Source organism: Schistosoma haematobium, chromosome 4 (assembly GCF_000699445.3).
Source record: "Schistosoma haematobium chromosome 4, whole genome shotgun sequence".
Lineage (NCBI taxonomy): Eukaryota > Metazoa > Platyhelminthes > Trematoda > Strigeidida > Schistosomatidae > Schistosoma > Schistosoma haematobium.
The window spans coordinates 30,426,004-30,444,471 of NC_067199.1; the positions used below are offsets into that span (position 1 = coordinate 30,426,004).

An 18,468-nucleotide genomic window follows, 5' to 3' on the forward strand; every position below is an offset into this window, starting at 1 on the left:
AAACTATCTCCCTCATTTTTCGTTGCCCTCACTTGATATCCTCGGCACACAACGAAACCGATTATCATAGGATACAAGAAAGGATATTTAAATGTAAGCCAAATCATACATTTCCCATGAATTTGCTGAGGCTCCCCACTGAGCACTTTTTTCCAGTGGAGCAACTTGTGATTAACCCGTACTCGTTGTTGGTGCTGAATTACGGAGTCATTTACATAAACAAATTACTTATATGAAAATCCCCTATCACCTAAGTAAAAACTTGTCTCATAGAACGTCGTCAAAAATCATACTGAAATCGGTGAACGCTACATCTATTGGTAGCTTTAGATCACATAAATGCACAACACATTGGGGATAATCTCTTGTAGAATCTTGGCAACCAATCTGTTTAATCTCATGAACTGGTTATTCGCAGGTTTATGAGTCGCATCTTTTTTGAAGACGGAGGTAACTATGGCATTCTTCTAGTAGCTTGGTGTTCTACTTTGGGTTATAGATAGACTAAAGCATGTGATTAAAGGTTTGTAGTTTGTAAGTTACTTTTGTTATCAACGCTACATTTCATCGATTTTCATAGAATCTACATTACCTAATTTGTTTTAGAGGCCAAGAACATCTCATAGTCTTATTGTAAGGAGTGTGGATAGAACGAGTCATTTGTACCCGAGGAAAGGGCACCTCTACAGTATATACGCTGCTGAAGCGGTGTCAGAATACCTGGACCTTATCACAGCCATCTAATGGCAATGGACTATCACCATCTCAATGTAGTGCTGAGATCTCTCATCCCGTCTTGTCCTTCGGTATCTGGTATCCTACAGATTCCTTAACAAGCTATTATTCACACAACCTTCTATACTTGGGTAATGAGTTGGCCCAAATATTTCCGATTTCCAATATGGTGACTTTGTTACATTGGGGTGTCAGTACCTGTTATGTATACTGAATATTTATTCCGTTTGTTCTTAGTACCGAATCTATGTTTAAAGATTCAGAAATGTCAGGAATATTACATGATTGTAAAAAGTTAATGAATCTGAGTTATTCACGAGGCAGAAATATTAGTTCACTGGATATAAAGTTGATTATTGGACTGCACTGCTTCAATTTTAAGGACTTTTATGACTTGCAACTACGGTGTAGTTTGGTTATTACATCAGTAATTTATAATCATATCTAAATGCAGTGATCTTGTTATAGCCAATGGTCCAAACGTTTGAATAGACACCTAATGTGATATTTGAATTCATTATTCCAAATACATACATACATACATACATACATACATACATACATACATACAGTTATAGTGACAATGACTGTTTTCGTAAAACATGTTGTCAAAACGAGTTCCACGTCGTGCATTATTTGCCTATTTTGGGACCGGTTAGAAAATACAGAGAAGTGTGAAGTGTATGACATGGTGTCGTGGTATGAAAGAAAGTTGTAGAGGATTGGCTTCTGTCGGTTCTTCACAACTCTGTTATTATTATTATTATTATTATTCACAAACATCTTATGGGTACATAAGTGTTGTGAAGAAACCATTTCGCGTTTCTTCAAAAAATGCAATAATACACAATTTTCAATAATATCAGCATTATACTTGCCATTTAAAAAAACATTTAGAGCAATAATAGTAGAATATTAATAATAATAAATCGGGTCTGTGCAATTGAGAAGAATATTGGATTGAGTTTAAAGAAGGAAATGGATAAAATAAGGGGATAGAAATAAAGGAGACGTGAAATACGCGAACAGTCTAATAGGCGTGTTTATGAACACAGAGCAAGAATAAACGACTATGTGTGTATCGTTAAATTAGTAACAAAAGTAATTAAGAAAAAATAACTTATAATTGCAGTAAGATATGGCGCTAGAATAAATGTTTGTGCAGTTATAGTTTGGAGTGCTGCGATGAAAGTCTCAATTGAGTGAAAAGGATAATAAAATATCAATATGTATGAGACATATATGCATAGTGAATATAAAACAGGTCTGAGAAGTTAATGTAAGTATAACACAAGTTATTGTCTTAATTACAAACTTCGTAATCTTAAGAATAATATTTATTTAGAGGGAAAGAAGAGAGAAAAGAAGTGAACACTTAGTGAAAAGTTTTGATCCATGATAAGAATAATAATTGTGTAATGAATATCAACCTCAGAAGGAAACCAACAATTTAGAGAAATAAAATAAAAATCTTCTAAAGCACTCGGATGAATACATTTAGATTTATGTAATAGTATACAGAGTGAAACCGGATATTAGTAAAAAAATTGGTGCAATAATTAAGAATGATTCTATGAAAGTCAAAATTGATTTTAAAGGACAATCTGGAGTTAAATATGTTTAGAAGGATAAGAAGATACAAAAAGAATATCTAATGTGTCGGGGAACTAATAATGATATTAATAACGGTAATAATGATAAACACAAACATAAGCAGATTTCATATATTAAGATAAATAGAAATAAAATAAAATAGACGTGAAGAGATTTAAAGGTTTTATTTTGCTTTCCAGGCAATTAAATGGATGACGGACCTTGTTTGTATAAATCATTATTAAATAAATTGATATTCAATAGGTGACGTAGTCCTTTGTTGGAAAGAAAATCTTCAAGCAGACTTCTGAACCGGGTTGTAGTTTCACTGCAACGGAGGTTCACTGGCAGTCTGTTCCACATGGTTGAGTAGCGAATAAGGAAAAAATTCTGACGTAAGTTTGTGTGGGTCCTTGGAATCGCTAGAATATTCTCCTTATTGCGTAGATTGTGGGATGATATCATAAGGTATGAAGGGGTGGATACCGAGGAGTAGGAGATACCGTTAATAAGCCGGTAAATAAAGGCAAGATTTAATTTGATACGTCTGATCCAAAGAGGTTCTAAGTTGAGTTGTTGACATCTTTGGTAATAGTCTTTGTTATCGGAATACCCCAGAACAGCTTTGGTGAACTTTCTTTGAACACCTTCAATTCTAATCAGGTCATTATGTCTACAATTACTGTAAACTAAAATACCATATTCAAGAATGGGTAAGATACATTTTCTGTATGGTAACAATCTCGATTCGATATTATTGAAGTTTATCATTATCAATCCGATCAGCTTTCTAGCTTTGGATACTTGAGATATAATGTGTTCAGAAAAGTTCAGACTATTGCTATATCTTAAACCCAGGTCACGAACAGTGTTGAGAGGTTTGAGTGTATGTGTGTGTACAGTCAGATTTAAGTTAAGACAGCGACCAATGTGAATAAATCCACTTTTGTCAACATTAAGTGGCATATTCCACGAAATAGTCCATTCGTACAACTTGTTTATTTCCTCTTGGATTACCGCTGAAATATAGCTTTCTTTCGTGGGAGAAGAGAATGAATAAACTACTTTCAGGTCATCAGCAAAAAGGAAAGGCTTACCATACTGAAAGAGGGAACACACATCATTGATAAAAAGGAGAAAGAGTAATGGACCAACCACACTTCCTTGTATAACCCCACTGGTTACATTCACAGGTTTAGAGTAGCCAGATCCAAAGCGAACGATTTGGCTACGTTCTTCTAAGAAAGATTTGAGCCAAGATAAAAGAGGATTCTGTATGCCAAATGAAGAGAGTTTTAAAAGAAGAAGTTTGTGTGAGACACTATCGAAAGTCCTACTAAAATCGAAGTAAAGAACTATCACTGACTGACCAACATCTCTTCTCTTAATAATTTGATCAAAAAACTCCAGGTACGATGTGAAACATGAGCGTTTAGTCATAAACCCGTGTTGGGATGGGCTGATCAGACTAGCCGAAAGTAAAAATGATAGTAGCTGTTTCTGGATGATTTTTTCCATGGTTCTTGAGAGCACGGATGTCAAATTAATTGGCCTATAGTTAACAATATCACTACGTGATCCTGTTTTGAATCTAGGGGTGATGAGGGATGTTTTCCATACAGATGGATAGGTCCCATATTCCATAGATAGATTGAAAAGTTTCAAACAAAATAGTGGAAATTCTCTACTTCCATATTTCACAAATGATGAAGGTATCCCGTCAGGTCCACCATCATAAGACTTTTTCAGGGCAGCTATGGCCTGCTTGATGTTGGAGTGTGTAAAATCAATTTTCGACAGATGTCTGGATGTCAGCATTGGAAATGTAATGATGGAGTTTTCAGTCCCAGTTTTGTAGCACTGCGAGAAGTGCTTGCTGAATTGTTCGCATATAGTATTCGGGTCGTTAACAATGCTTCCGTTAACTATGAAGAATTTAGTCGTGCCAAGGGAATTTGACTTTACACGGGATTTAAAAAGTCGAAGTATTGATAATTCTGGGCTTTTACTACGTAGAGCTTTATTTTCTATATTCATGAAATACTTACGTTTAGATGAAGCATTTCTGTCGATTAATTTAAGTATACTCTGAAGTGCATACACATCATTCTGCTCATAGTAGCGGTAGTTTAATTTCCTCAGCTTTCTTTTAAAATTATTTTGGCCCCTATTAGCATTATAAGCCACACGGCCAATAACTGGAGCAGTGCAGTCGAGACAATATATCAGGTTGTGGTATAGATTGGAAAGCGCAATGTCAACATTATTTGTGGTAAAATACGTTTCCCATGGTAAACATTGAATGAGAGTTTCAGTCCGTTTCCATGTTTGTTGATCAAAATGTCTGCTCTGGTACGTCATTGAAGCTTTAGAGTTCAATTGTATGGCGTTTAAAGAGTGAATAATACTCAATACAATTCTATGGTCACTCATAAAAAACTCCTGACTGGTATGCACTGAGATAGAGTCTATGTTGATTGTGAACAATAAATCAAGTGTATTATTCCCCCTAGTTGGTTTTCAGACCTGTTGAACCCATCCGCAAATTTCTAATGTTTCAACTAGCTTGTTATATCGACCTGGTACCGAAGTCAAGCCCCATGTAATTTTTGGCAGATTAAAATCACCTCCGATGATTTTAAAAGTATGCGGTTGGTGCGAAGCAATGGAAAATATGTTTGTTAGTAATCTGTCAAACTTAGTATCCGCATGAGGTGGTCTATATATGCATCCCACCAGTAAATAATTTTGGGATCCACAGTTTACAGTAACCCAAGTGGAGTCGTCTATAGCATCAAGGGATTTATCCTCAAATTTGTACGCTTGAATGTCTGAACGGACATAGATAATTGTACCGCCTCCTATTCCATGACATCTATCGGTTCTAAAGAAAACGTAGTTATCTACATTCAAGGAATGATCGGATATAGATGAATTACACCACGTTTCCGTAATAAGTACAATGGTTGGATTTACAAGGAATAAAAGAGTTTTAAGATGAATAATTTTATTAGACAGAGAGCGGGCATTGAACGAAAGAATAAGAAACTCAGAGTCATCGTAGTGAAGCAGGTTAGAGTATAAATCGCAATTGGCAGTTCCATGAATACTCATAGGATTAGCTAAGGTAAGAGTCGTGTTGCGAGGGGAAATAGATTCAACCACTTTGTCATCATGTGAAATATGTTTACCGTTGCCGGCAGGAAAGCCGGCGGAATTACAAAAAAAGTTTTCTCATTGCTATTGGATATAACATCTAGAAAAGGTACAACGCAGTGGCTTGAGACATAATCAGAGATGGTTAGGAATCAAAGCCAATGGGTATCCTGCCGAAACTTTCACTTTCTTCATTAAAGTGAGGGGAACTTCTTTAACTGAAAGTATCCATTCTTATTGTTTTTTAACTTACCTGCTTCTCCAATATTTCATCGTTGTCCTACTCTCACACACTAAATTCTGTTCATCTTCGTTCTTCTTTATTATTCTCGTAATCATTATGAAGAACTGAAATTATTTGACATATTAACAACTATTGCACTGAGTATTAATAATTTCAATGTTATGGATACACGTGTCCTACTGAAATATTGAGACCCTCTTTAGCGGCCAAAGTGTGATCTCGCGAACTAACCTGTAGACTATCAGATGGCATCACACCTTTTCGGAGCAGTATCCTCACCCTTCTGTGCAAATTTCGCATTGGCAAAGGCGGCTCGAAAATTGTCTAATGACTACGATGGCGACGTAATAGAATTGGTACGTTAGGTCCGGGTTGAACCGACACATGCTTGTTTATGGCGACTATACGGATGATTGAAGCTGCGTGATCACTCTTACCTAGGGCTAGCATGTAATCGAGGTTCGCAACATCATCCTAATAATCTGTCAATATGAGATCTAGTAAGGATGATTCGGAGTCCGGGTCGTACCTAATTGTTTCCTTCTTATTTTGCACCATAGTATATGTGATAGTCGCATCAACTAGTTCCTGTTCGAAGGGAGTTTCCGACGTTTCAGTACTCAGATATTTCGAGTCTACCATAGATGCATTAATTTCTCCTAGAACTAAGCACCAACCACTTTGTGACCAAGTTTTGAGACCGCCCAGCAAGACATAATTCACCTCGCAGCTTGGACTGCAGTAGACCAAACCAATCAGCAGGTTTTTCCTTTTGCATTTCAAGAGGCAACTAACTAATTCACATTTTCCACTTTCATGAGACGTGTCATTATCAACGGTAAATGGGGTAGTATTTTCAATGAATAAAGCTACTTCTTAACCTTTACGCTCCTGTACTCTGTTGGCTTCTACTGATGAAAAACCTATAAAATCAAGTCCCATACTGTCTATAGACTGCGTCAATCAAGTTTCTGTGACAGCGATTGCACCTGGCATGGTAGATTCAATATGTACATCTAGCTACGACCGCTTATTTTGCAAGTCTCGGGCATTTGTGTAACAGATTGGAAACCCATTAAAATGGCTTCGTGCTACACACGGAATGGTTTCAGCATCGTTCTCTGTCGAAGCCTCACCATCAGTAAATCCACAATTTTTAGGTTTTTTTTCGCAAGCATGCGGAAAGTCTTTAAGCACAAAAACTCTTGACCACTTTAGTTTATGTCCATTTAGTAGTATAAGGCCCCTTTCATTGAGAGATTTTAACACTAGTTTTAGCAGACTGGTTTGGTTCTGTTGCAAGTTCATTTGGCTACCTTTTCCATAGACCCTTAGGAAGATGACTCTGGAGATATCCTGAGGCATTAGCTGGTCAAGTAATTGTTTTACCAAATCAATGGCGTGCTCAAAATGAGTTTTAGGTTCTTGGTTTTAAATTTCTTTCACTCCACGAAGGATAGCTGACCTGTCTCTGTGATCAGCCTTCGATTTCTCAATTACTTTCTGGGGAAAGGCCTTTCATTAGTAACATTATTTTGTTTATTATACTCAATCTGTACCAAGTCATCGACTTCCAATGAAGTAGCAATCACAGCCGTGCCACACACTCTATGAAATCCCAGATGATTGTTGATGAATAGGGTGGTCAGTCTATTAATTTTCCTGCCATAAACAGGCTGAAGATACCATAGTATTTGGAGTTCGACAACGCCTTAACCACTGACACCTAATATGAATCGTACCCACCAAGTAAAATAAAAAGACAGAAGAGAGGAGGTTCGAAGATATATTTGATAGGCTATCAATATATCAAGGATCGTCTGATCTAATCTGGAAATCTTAATCTTCTTCCAGAACGCATTGTTTTAAGTTTATTTTCAGATACTGCCGAAGAATCATCGTGCGTGTCGGCCTTCGATATAATGTTGGAAATGCCGTACAGCACGATACATAGCTAGGAGTTCCCTACCGAAAGTGCCGTACCTCGATTCAGTGTATAGCAACCGTCTCGAGAAAAATGCTAAAGGTCTCCAGGAGTGTTTAACTCATCATTTTAAGACTCCTCCGACTGCTGAGTCATATGCATCTACAGCGATGCTAATGGGCGCTCGAGTGTCCTGGTGTGTGAGCATCGTTGCCTTTGCTAGGTGTTCCTTAACTGTGGAGAATGCTTGTCGCGCGGTATTGTCCAAATTGATGGATTTTGCATTTCCACGAATTTGGGCGGTTAGCGGTCTCATAAGGGACGCGCATTCTGTTATGAACCGTCTATAGAAACTTACCAAGACATGACCTAGTCTCACGATAAGGTTTTCTAGGCATTTCCTGCTGGCTGTCATTTGGAGGACAAAACAAGCCTGTTCGCTTCTCTAAAAAGCATAAAAATTGAAGCTTCTGAATGCGAGAAGGATAGGGTTAATATTATAGTGCCGTTCTTAACTATTTTCTTTCTAACAAATGAAAACACTCGGTCACAAAACGATACTTAAGAAGACATCACTCGAAGTCAGAAAGGCGGAAGAACAACCTAGAAGACAAGTGCAGAATGCTTTGCAAAAATTCCTTTCAAAGTATGTTCGACACTTAGTCTTGGTGTCTGAAATTATTTTCATTTGGTTGGGTTGACCTATTCTGACATCCAACCTTGACGGTTATTTGAAATTTCGGGGAATGAGTCTTTGGGTTGACAAATATACTCCCACTTCATTGGGGAAGTTGGATTACCACAAAAGACAAGCCAAAAATTTGAAAAAATTAGTAAGTGACGATTACTTCAGTGACGTAAATCTCAATTTTAGGTTGATAGCAACAACTTTCCTCACTTGCTAGTGTATGGACCTTCTGGTGCAGGGAAGCGAACTAGAATCATGTGTATTCTTCGTGAGCTGTATGGATCAGGCGTTGATCGACTAAGAATGGAACACCATACCTTCACAAATCCTTCAAACAAGAAAGTCAGCTTATCCACAGTTTCGAGTAACTTTCATTTGGAAGTAAATCCTAGGTACTTTTATGTAAAGACCTTACTGTTTTTAATTTTTGATAAACTGAAATTTTAGGGAGCTGAATCTTTACTACTTACGAGCGCTTTCTAGTCCTTAGTCACGACTTGGTGTTAACTACGCAAACACTATCTTAAGTCGTACCCTAGAACTACTGGTCTTATATTTCATTTCGAACGACGGTTAGATTTCAGATTTTAGACTAAAACATCTGTTGGAATAAGTAATTATTATTGATGAATTTTGTCTACACACGATTCCGTGACTCGTATTTGTCACCAATGTCTAGTTTTACAGGTTAGACATCGAAGAGTCATGTCACGCGAAGTCTCTAATCATTGGCTACGACAATCACGCGGACTCTAATAGTTACGGACTTTGAATGACGGCTTATAATTTTTCAATGGTTCAGTTGTATCTACTATTTGTTTTCCCTTAGATGTTATGTTTCTGGGTCTCATAATTTCTGATACTCCAACTTTTATTTTTTTATAACGTGTTTTTGATCCTTAATCTGTTCTATTATTACTAACAGTATCACTGCCTCTACTACTCCAGGGTTCGCCCTGAAAATGCCATCACAATGCGCTACTGGAAGTGTAAATGTAGAAAATAAACAAACCAAATAAATTCGAAAAAAAATATATGGTAGAATAAATTTGAGGCTGAAGAATAAGTTCGTCTCCACTAATGCAATCGACTTTGAGTTTTTTTCATTTCAAGTCGATGCGTCTAGATATGAAATTGTCAGCTAAGTCAGAAAGTTTCTTTAGACGTATTTTTGTGATGAAATAAGAGGAAATCGAGCAACCCAGATGAATATCACCTGTTATATGCACTTCATACAATAATCCTTTGTAAGCCGTGACTCAACTAAGAGTATCGAACGGAATTTTATTCAGTAGAGAAATGTACATACTTAGCACCTCTTAGTGAAAAGGGACTCAATCACTGGATCCAAGTACCACTCTCAGACAAAACGTCGAACATCACTATATATACTTTCATTCAAATGCTGATGAAAATGAGATATAGTTGGAAAATTGCGGTTTGGAGTTCTAGAGACTCGAAAATTTGACTTCGAAATTCAGGTTATTACTGTTAGTAGTTTAAACTGTTTTGTGACTATTTTCAGTGTTTTGTATGATAGTAAGTTGAACTGCTGAACTGACATCTTATAAACGCTTAGGAATCATCACAGCGAACTGTAAAACGAAACAATGGGGATATTTTTCGGTCAAGTTATTCCACTCTTTTCTTTGTCAATATTATCATTATCCGATATTTATTCTATACCTTCACGACCGTCTATATTCAGTTTGATGGATCTGTTGACGCTTCTTTCAACAGTAACCTAGTTCTATAGGTAGAAAATGATAACTTATTCAAGTGGTTTTATGAGATCACCGTAAATTTACTAGTCCTTGGTAGTTAGTTCCAAAGAATTGAAATTAATAAGTTGACGTAAACATCACATGTCCTTATATCCCTAACCTGTTAGTCCAGCGATTTTAGTCACATTTCGTTTGTTTTAATCTGTAATTACTATCGATAATATTAGTATATGTCGTTTACTTTCATTCCAGCGATGTTGGAATTTACGACCGAATCGTCATTCAAGAGTTAATCAAAAGTATGGCATCAACAGCTCAGCTTGACAGTGGGCAACAGAAAGATTTCAAAGTAGTAGTTCTGCACGAAGCGGACCATTTAACACGTGACGCACAACATGCTTTGCGTAGAACTATGGAAAAGTACATATCCACTTGCCGTCTAATATTGTCAGCGGAATCTACCAGTAAGGTTAGTTCTGTCCTGTAGTTGTGATTGTATGCTCTCCCCATTCTATCCTTCGATTTTCAAATCGTTGTAAATAGGATTCGATTTGAGAAGTAGAGTGATCAACAAGAGTTAAGCAAATAAAACTAGTACATTACATTCGATTTTTTGTGGTATAATACAAGGTTAATGGTGTTGTATTATTGAAATCGGTTTCATAACATGGTGCTTCCTTATTCAGTGATACGCTTTAAGTTTATTATTTATTTATTTTAACGCATAGATATTGGTACAAAGAGGCACCAAAACATATGCGCCACACAAATCTCATTTGATATGTGTGAGGGCTGTGATACTGCCCGGGTGCCCAAACCGAACCAGGTGGTTTTCTTATAGGGTCACTTCCCGAGCATTCGGCCTGAAGGACTGATCCACAAGGCAGTGGACCATCGTAAGGAGATGCAGTCCCATGGTAGCCAGTGGCCAACGGTTGGTTCATACGCCATTTGTTCCTTCAGGATACTGGAGCCCATGTGCACCATTGGTTTGAAATCAGGGTTTTCCAACTTCTGTAAGTGGATGCTCTGTGTCCATCAACCCGGTTAAAACGCCGGACATTCGCTTTTCGTCCTCTCAATTTCGTAAACAACACCCCCTCTGCGAGAAGGCGATGAGTAGGACTTCCCTGGCAGAGACTATATACGTGTGCTCATGTGAGAGCATTTCGAGAGGGAGAGCGGACCTACCCCACTCTCGGCTGTACCAGGGCATTTGGAGGCATGCTTTAAGTTAATAATTTAATAATTTCTTAGTTAGGTTGAGTAGTTAAGAGAAAATACCGAAATTCTCCGGTCACTAATCTAAAATAAATATGCTGGATCTACAGTTTAAACGGCTTGTTGTAGCAGCAAGTGGTTTTCTTCTTGACATTGAAAAATGATAACTAGATCAATACTATTTATAGTTAGTTAAGGATAGTAACCAATTTCGCCGTGGTTTGACTGTTTACTTAAAATTGTCTCATAGTTAAATGTGTTTGTTTATGTTTAGTCAGTTTAGTCAGTAAGGGTGAAATCTGACATAGTATCTTTACGTGAAGTGCTGTGTTTTGTAGATGAACCTTTTGCTTGAACTAGTGATACATTGATTGTATGATAGTGTTGATTCTTTGTTTATTCACTGTAATAAAGAGGTTAGGAGTAGTGCTTGTCATCAACATCGCTAATCCATTTTGCTGGGGCTCATGGTATAGTTTAACTTCTAATTTGGAATTTATTAGTTTATAGTTTCGTACTTGGAAAATTAATCATGTATGCAATTATTAAAGCCGAATAAGTAATGCTTTTCGTTGCTGCTTGCTTCATAGTGTCTATTATGTGGCAACTGTGTTTGTACAGTATATTCTTTACTAAGCAACATCACGTGGTTATTTATTTTTCAGATCATTTCTGCTACTCGTTCAAGATGTCTACCAATAAGAGTTTCTGCCCCATCTATCGATGAAATTGTTGAAATCTTGAAAAATACCGCTCGCCGAGAAGGCCATTCAATGCCGGTTGAACTAGCTAAGCGTATCGCGTTAGCATCCGAACGGAACCTACGTAGAGCTCTTTTGTATGCTGAGGTAGCTAGGTGGCAGCATTGCCCCATGCTTCCAGACCAAAGTGTGCAGTTACCTGACTGGCAAGTCTTTCTTACTGAGACAGCATTAGCTATTTTGGCGGAACAAAGTCCGAAGAAGTAAGTGCTGTATATATATACATAGGCCTTATTCAAATCAAGTTTGTGTCGCTGTCGGTTGCTGGCAATACACGGCTACATTATAAATCCGTTTCTTTATACCTTGATTTATGCTTAACCGTATTTCAATCTACTGATCTGTGTATTTCATATTATCCAATCAATAAAGTCACATCGCGTTAGGAAACACCTTGTTTCCATAGTGCCATTTCATAAATTGATTGAATTTCCATTTCGTTCAACGATTACGAGCACTAACAAACTGCTTTACTTTGAGACCTTCCTATGTAGAAATTATCAACACCACAGAAGACTGGGTTATACGATGGATTTACTTACTGAACAATATCTCTTATTACATGTCAGCATGTCAGTAAAACTTATAAATGTGTATATTGTGTTTCCACTAAATCCAATCAGCATCACTGTTAATCAAAAGTATTTAGTTATGGTTAAAAGGGAGTCACAAGAGAACAATTCCCTCTTAAATAATTAGATCAAGATGCAACTGAAAACAAACTACAATTTTGTAACCTACAGACGTTTCCTATGAAACAAATCATTTTGATGTTTGAAAAAGTACTTTTTTATTTGATGTATTCACTCGTAATCCAAGATCCGCTGGGAACTTTTTAAGCAGAGGTCAAACAATTGGAATCGTCAGAAGTGCCTGGTTCATGGACATTTTTCTTCACTTTTTAAACCTCTTTTATCCTTTTTGATTTATTGCAGCGAACTCAGAGCTCAGTGTCTGTGTTTAAAATATAAAGTCTTAAAAAGTTAGAGTAGGTTACATTTCAGAATTTAGAATAGATCCATCCCTAGTTTACTCATTGTCCGCAATCATTTGGAGTTGTTTAGAAAAATAATGTTGAGTGATATTTTTTAGATTAGCATTCTGTAGTAGCTTTGTACTGTTAGGAACAGTCAGAGAAACTTGGGAAATTGTTTTCGAGGGAATTAGTTTGTATATTTTTGTTGCTTATTTATCGGACAGCTGATCCATGGTGTTTTTATTTAGCTCTGGTTGTAAGTTATTCTTTGACTCCTCAGTTTTCTCCGTATCTTTTATTATTCAGAAATTATGCCTAATTATGTAATGGCTGTGTTATTCAACTTTTTTCAAAGAATAGCTTAGTTACGTACACACTACGATTTGCTACACATGTCTTATGGTTTTACATTTTATACATATAATCATGTAAGTTTTTGAATTTGAATATTAAAATGTGTTCCAGGCATTTAGATGATCTTCTCAATAATCTGATTGGTGGATTGGGAACGAGTGAGCTTTGTACGGGACTGTCGACCGTTAACATATGCAACAACTATGTTAGTGGACTTAATGTTATTCGCGTGGGTGAAATCCCATTATTTAATAGTGTATATTACCTTATAAACTAGAGTTCTTGGCTGTGGCTGCCAGTGGTATAGTTACTCAGCGGATACAAAAACTTCAAGGAAAGCGTTATTGCAGCCAAACTGTACAATATATTTTACAACCGATGATCCTAAAGGAAGATAATGAAAGCAGTCTGCCTAAATCCGTCTCTATGTACACCAATCACCTCAACTGCTTCCTCAAAACTAGTTATTATCGTGACACATCTGATCAAACTAGACCTTTCTATTCAAATAAAACTTATGCAACCACACTGACTAGTTTGGTCATTGTGGCTTATGATTTTGTTTAACCTTTTGTTCAATGATTTCTAGTATTTTGGAAATTATCTGTTATCCCTCTTGTTGAATTACACTTGTTACCTCGTTTTTCTTTACATAACTTTGAATGATATTCGTCTAGTTTTTCGTACAGAACTATGATTATCCAACTTAAGGATAATTCATAACTGTTTCACTGGTTTATTTTTATAACAACTCATTTATTAAGTAATACATTTGAATAGTACATCAAACCTATTTATCTTTCATCTCCAATGAATTCCTTAATTCGTTCTTAATTATTTTCATAGATACTTCTGAATTTCTAATACTTTTAACCAACTCACCATCACTTGATTAGTACTAATGGATTAATGTTGAGCTGTGAGGAAAAGCTAATTGAGAAAGATATTTCTTTGTTCCGTCGATTGTTTTTTAGTGTTTAGACGGTAGTTTTGATTATACTAAAATCCTACTACTTAGTGCGTAGACGATGAGTCATACATACCTCTGGATTACTATTCTCTGTATCATATATTAATGGCTGAACTTTCTCAAATCTTTTTCTCTACAGAATACTAGAAGTCCGCAATCGTCTTTATGAATTATTATGTCATTGTATTCCGCCCAACATTATCATGAGAGTAAGTTTTTGTTAAGATTAAATGATTTATTCCTGAATTCGCTTATGGAATTAAACTTTCTTATGACCCAAGTATTTGAAAGTTAACCAAAACCAAAGATGACTCGTATTTTTGAAAGGGTTCTGGGACAAATCTTAAAATGCAAACATAACAACTTGATCCCACTATTGAAAAAAACATTGAAACAGACGTCAAACTGGACATAACACCAGTTTTTTGAAGAATATCTGTATGGAAAATTTTAACTACTAATGTGTTTATGAGGATAGATATTTTTGTGGATCTGTTTGAGTCGGAAAATACTACAACGCTAAAATTACAAGTAGCATTAATGGCTACTGAAATTTATTTAAGTAGTAAAGTTTCAAAAGTAAACTTTATGTGTTGTGTTTGTCAAAATGAACTCGTATTGTTTGGGATTTTAATATGTCCTGTGGGAAGTGTAGTTTGAAGGGTGTTGTTTTAAAACGCCGTTATGATCAGATATGATGGAATCGACCAACGGTTATATGTATCAGGAAATATAAATACGAAGTTTATGAACTTGGGTAGTGGTGTTATAAGTTAGTAAATCTGGTAACTGGGTATCATTAACAGTAAAATAATAATATGTTCACTATCTATGTAAAGAGTAAACTGAACCAGAACTTTTACATCACCCGAATTATCGATCTTCAATTAATAGTTTTCACTGTTGCACAAGCTTCTACAAAAATAGTTATTGTTCTGTCCACAAATAACTTCAATAGTTAAAACCTTTATGAATTTGTTTTATATGAAGGTCTGATTTTTTTTCTAAGAATGTCTCTTATTTATGAATTACTAGTTTACAGTGTACTTTTCCGAAGCACATTGTTCATATGAGCTGCATTAATACTATTTAGTTGCATGAACGGGAGTGAGTGAAGTGGGTCTCGAACCTGCGATCACTTATTTGTTGAAATCCGAGTGTTCTAACCACAAAACCACATCTCACAATTAATTTTTGTATTTTGATACAGCATTTCCTTATGATCACATACACCTTGTTCAGTCATTTGACATGACAAAGATGAGCAATTTTTCTGGTATAACTGTTCTCTTTATCTCAGTTTTGATTACTGAAATATTCCGTCAAACTCAAGTCAGTATTTCTAGACACTTTCTATCAAACAGTTGAAGTTTTCTGATATTTTATCTGGGACTCAGACTTAACTTCCCTTATCTATTTAGTTAAACTTCGATAAATTTCATTTGAGATTAATATTCATGTTACTCATGTACATACTCAATATACCAAAGGTTATACGTAAATGAGGCTACTGGTATCAGCTTATTATTTTGACAAACTCGTATTTTATTTCGTTTCTGTAGTCATATGTTTAACCATGTAATGAGGTGTTGATAACACATTTTATATGAAACTAACTATCCCAAAAGATTACGTTTGGAGACGGACACAGTGATTGTGGACCCGGAGTTTATCGATTGAATCGAATGGTTAAAGTTGTTATCCATTAATTGATGTTCTTAGAGATATTTTCCTACGAATCGCTCATTTAAGCTATTTTGTCAAATAAGTGGGTTATTTTGTTGTATTATATTCATATCTCGATTCATGTGTGCATCGGTGAGTAATGTGGTAGGCATATCGGTTAGTGAGCTGATAATTTTATTTTTCTGTGTCTCGTTAAGTCAGTATAATTAAAATCCTTGAAGTAAATTAATCTTTAGGCAATATTGTTTTTTTTTTTCAAGAACATAGGTTTTTGGTTAAGTATTATGATCATTTCATTTATACATGTTTATATGTTAATGACTTTCTAATCTGATTAGATCAAAAGTATTTTGGAGTAATCATAAAAATGAATGTGAGAAGTATGCTAAATAAAATAATGGAGATCTTGGTGATACTACTGATAATGATATCTAGTTTATTTCTTACGAATATTTTTAAGGTTTACATTCCTTTTCTTAAATTACTATTATTATTCATTGATGTCAAGGAAGATGAAAATGAGATTTTTCTGTACTACGTGTATGGGTAAGAAGTAATTTGGGAAAGAAACATATTAGGAATAAAAATGTTATATTAGAGCGGTTTGAACACTTAACTTCCAACTATCCGGTCGTTAGTTCGAAATGCGTTTTGCCCATGTTGGTTTCAGCAACTGAATAATACTCTCACTCAAAACAGCTTAGAAGAATACACAATGGTAATCTTATTTTTTAAAGTTAACTTCGTACGTTCGCTTCTATGAGAAAAAGGTACTTCATACATTTTTATTCTTTTATTTATTAGGGTCTGGTTGACAATCTATTAAATTCATGTGATCGTAATTTAAAACTGGAATTGGTTCAATTGGGTGCGGAATATGAACATCGATTGAATTTAGGCCAGAAACCGATTTTTCATTTGGAAGCCTTTGTAATTGCATTTATGGCTATCTACAAACGATATATAGAAGATGCTCTAGGCTCTGGGATGGAATGGTAGCATTAACATAAAACAAATATTAAATTCTCAAGATGTATTATGTATATTTATTACGAGTTATGTTGATAAATAAAAGTTTCTTTTGTAAATATTGTTTATTTAAATGACAGGTCGTTATTTTACATGGGTATTCCGGTTTGTATTGTTTATTCTTTTATTTGGGAATAGAGAGAATAACATGTATTTAGTCGCATTAAAGCTTAGCGGTAGAGGTGAGAACAAGTTCTTGTCATAGTTGTTAACTAATATTGTGCTTGTGCTGGTTGATTAATTGCATTATGACTATTCTAAATGTTATCAACGCATTAAGACAACGTTGCCTGCGAAATTTCATCGGTGATACAGTTAAGACGTTTTTTGATATCAGATGAACATAATCGTGTTTCTCGTTTATAATAATCCAGTGCGGAGGTTGTATTGCTATCAATGTAGATAGCGTGCTTCTGTACAAAGCATTAAAGATAATATTAAGAAGTGTTTGTCGAGTTATATTTCTAAAGAAATTATTTTATGATACAGTCTTATTTAATAGACTGAAGTTAGTCCTTATATCGAAAGATATAATCTCTGACCTGAAGTATTTATGATGTATTTATTCATTGATTGTGGTTGTGTTGTATGTGTATTTATTTTCATATTACAAAGTACATTTTTCAGGCTTATACTATTGCTGTTGGTACAATTTCTTTGACTATGAGAAAGTGTTTGACAGCGTGGATAGTAGAACCTTATGGAACTTTCTTCGACACTAGTGTACCTGAGAAGATTGCGAACATAATATGGAATTCTTGTGATGAACTACACTGCAAAGTCGTGAATGTAAGACAGCAGTACAGGTGCATTTCAAGTGATGGACAAGTCTTCTTACTCTCACCGTTCCTCTTTATTCTGGTGGTTGACTGGATTACGAAGACTTCCACAACTAAGAGGAAGCTTGGAATGGAATGAACAGCTTGAATGAGTCTAGACGATTTTGACTTCGCAGATGACCTAACTCTTCTATCCCATAAACACCAACAAATGCATATTAAGACAACCAATGTAGCACCAGTAGGCCTCAACATACACAAGGGAGTAACCAAGATCTTCAAATACAACACAGAGAGCACCAAACTAATTACACTTGATTGAGGAGCTCTGGAGGAGGTGGGAAATCTCATATATCTGGACAACATCGATGAACGTGGAATATCTGATGCAGATGTAATGGCAAGGATTGGCAAAGCAAGGACAGCATTTCTACAATTGAAGAATATATGGAGCTCAAAACAACTGTCAAACAACATCAAAGTCAGAATCTTCAATACGAACGTTAAGACAGTTAGTTCTACTGTACGTGGTTGAAACTTGAAGAACTACTACAACCATCATCAAAAATGTACAAGTATTTACAAACGATTGTCTGTGCAAGATACTGAATGTCCGTTGGCCAGATAC

At 35.7% G+C, this 18,468-nt stretch overlaps 1 protein-coding gene across 2 annotated transcripts; it reads left to right on the top strand.

Moving 5' to 3' along the window:
• Window positions 1-8,250: 8,250 nt before the first annotated feature.
• On the top strand, window positions 8,251-17,120 carry RFC3_1 (Subunit of heteropentameric Replication factor C (RF-C); the record flags this gene model as incomplete). Of its 2 annotated transcripts, XM_012936879.3 has the most annotated exons (6): window positions 8,399-8,485; window positions 8,527-8,732; window positions 10,317-10,533; window positions 11,951-12,249; window positions 14,486-14,555; window positions 16,837-17,120. In XM_012936879.3, 6 exons carry the CDS (start codon window positions 8,399-8,401, stop codon window positions 17,029-17,031), a joined length of 1,074 nt encoding a protein of 357 aa, XP_012792333.1. In that variant the 3' UTR covers window positions 17,032-17,120. The 2 variants fall into 2 exon arrangements, with proteins under 2 accessions (XP_051066748.1, XP_012792333.1); XM_051216183.1 differs by having other exon boundaries at window positions 8,251-8,485; window positions 11,951-14,555.
• Between the last annotated feature and the right edge of the window lie 1,348 nt (window positions 17,121-18,468).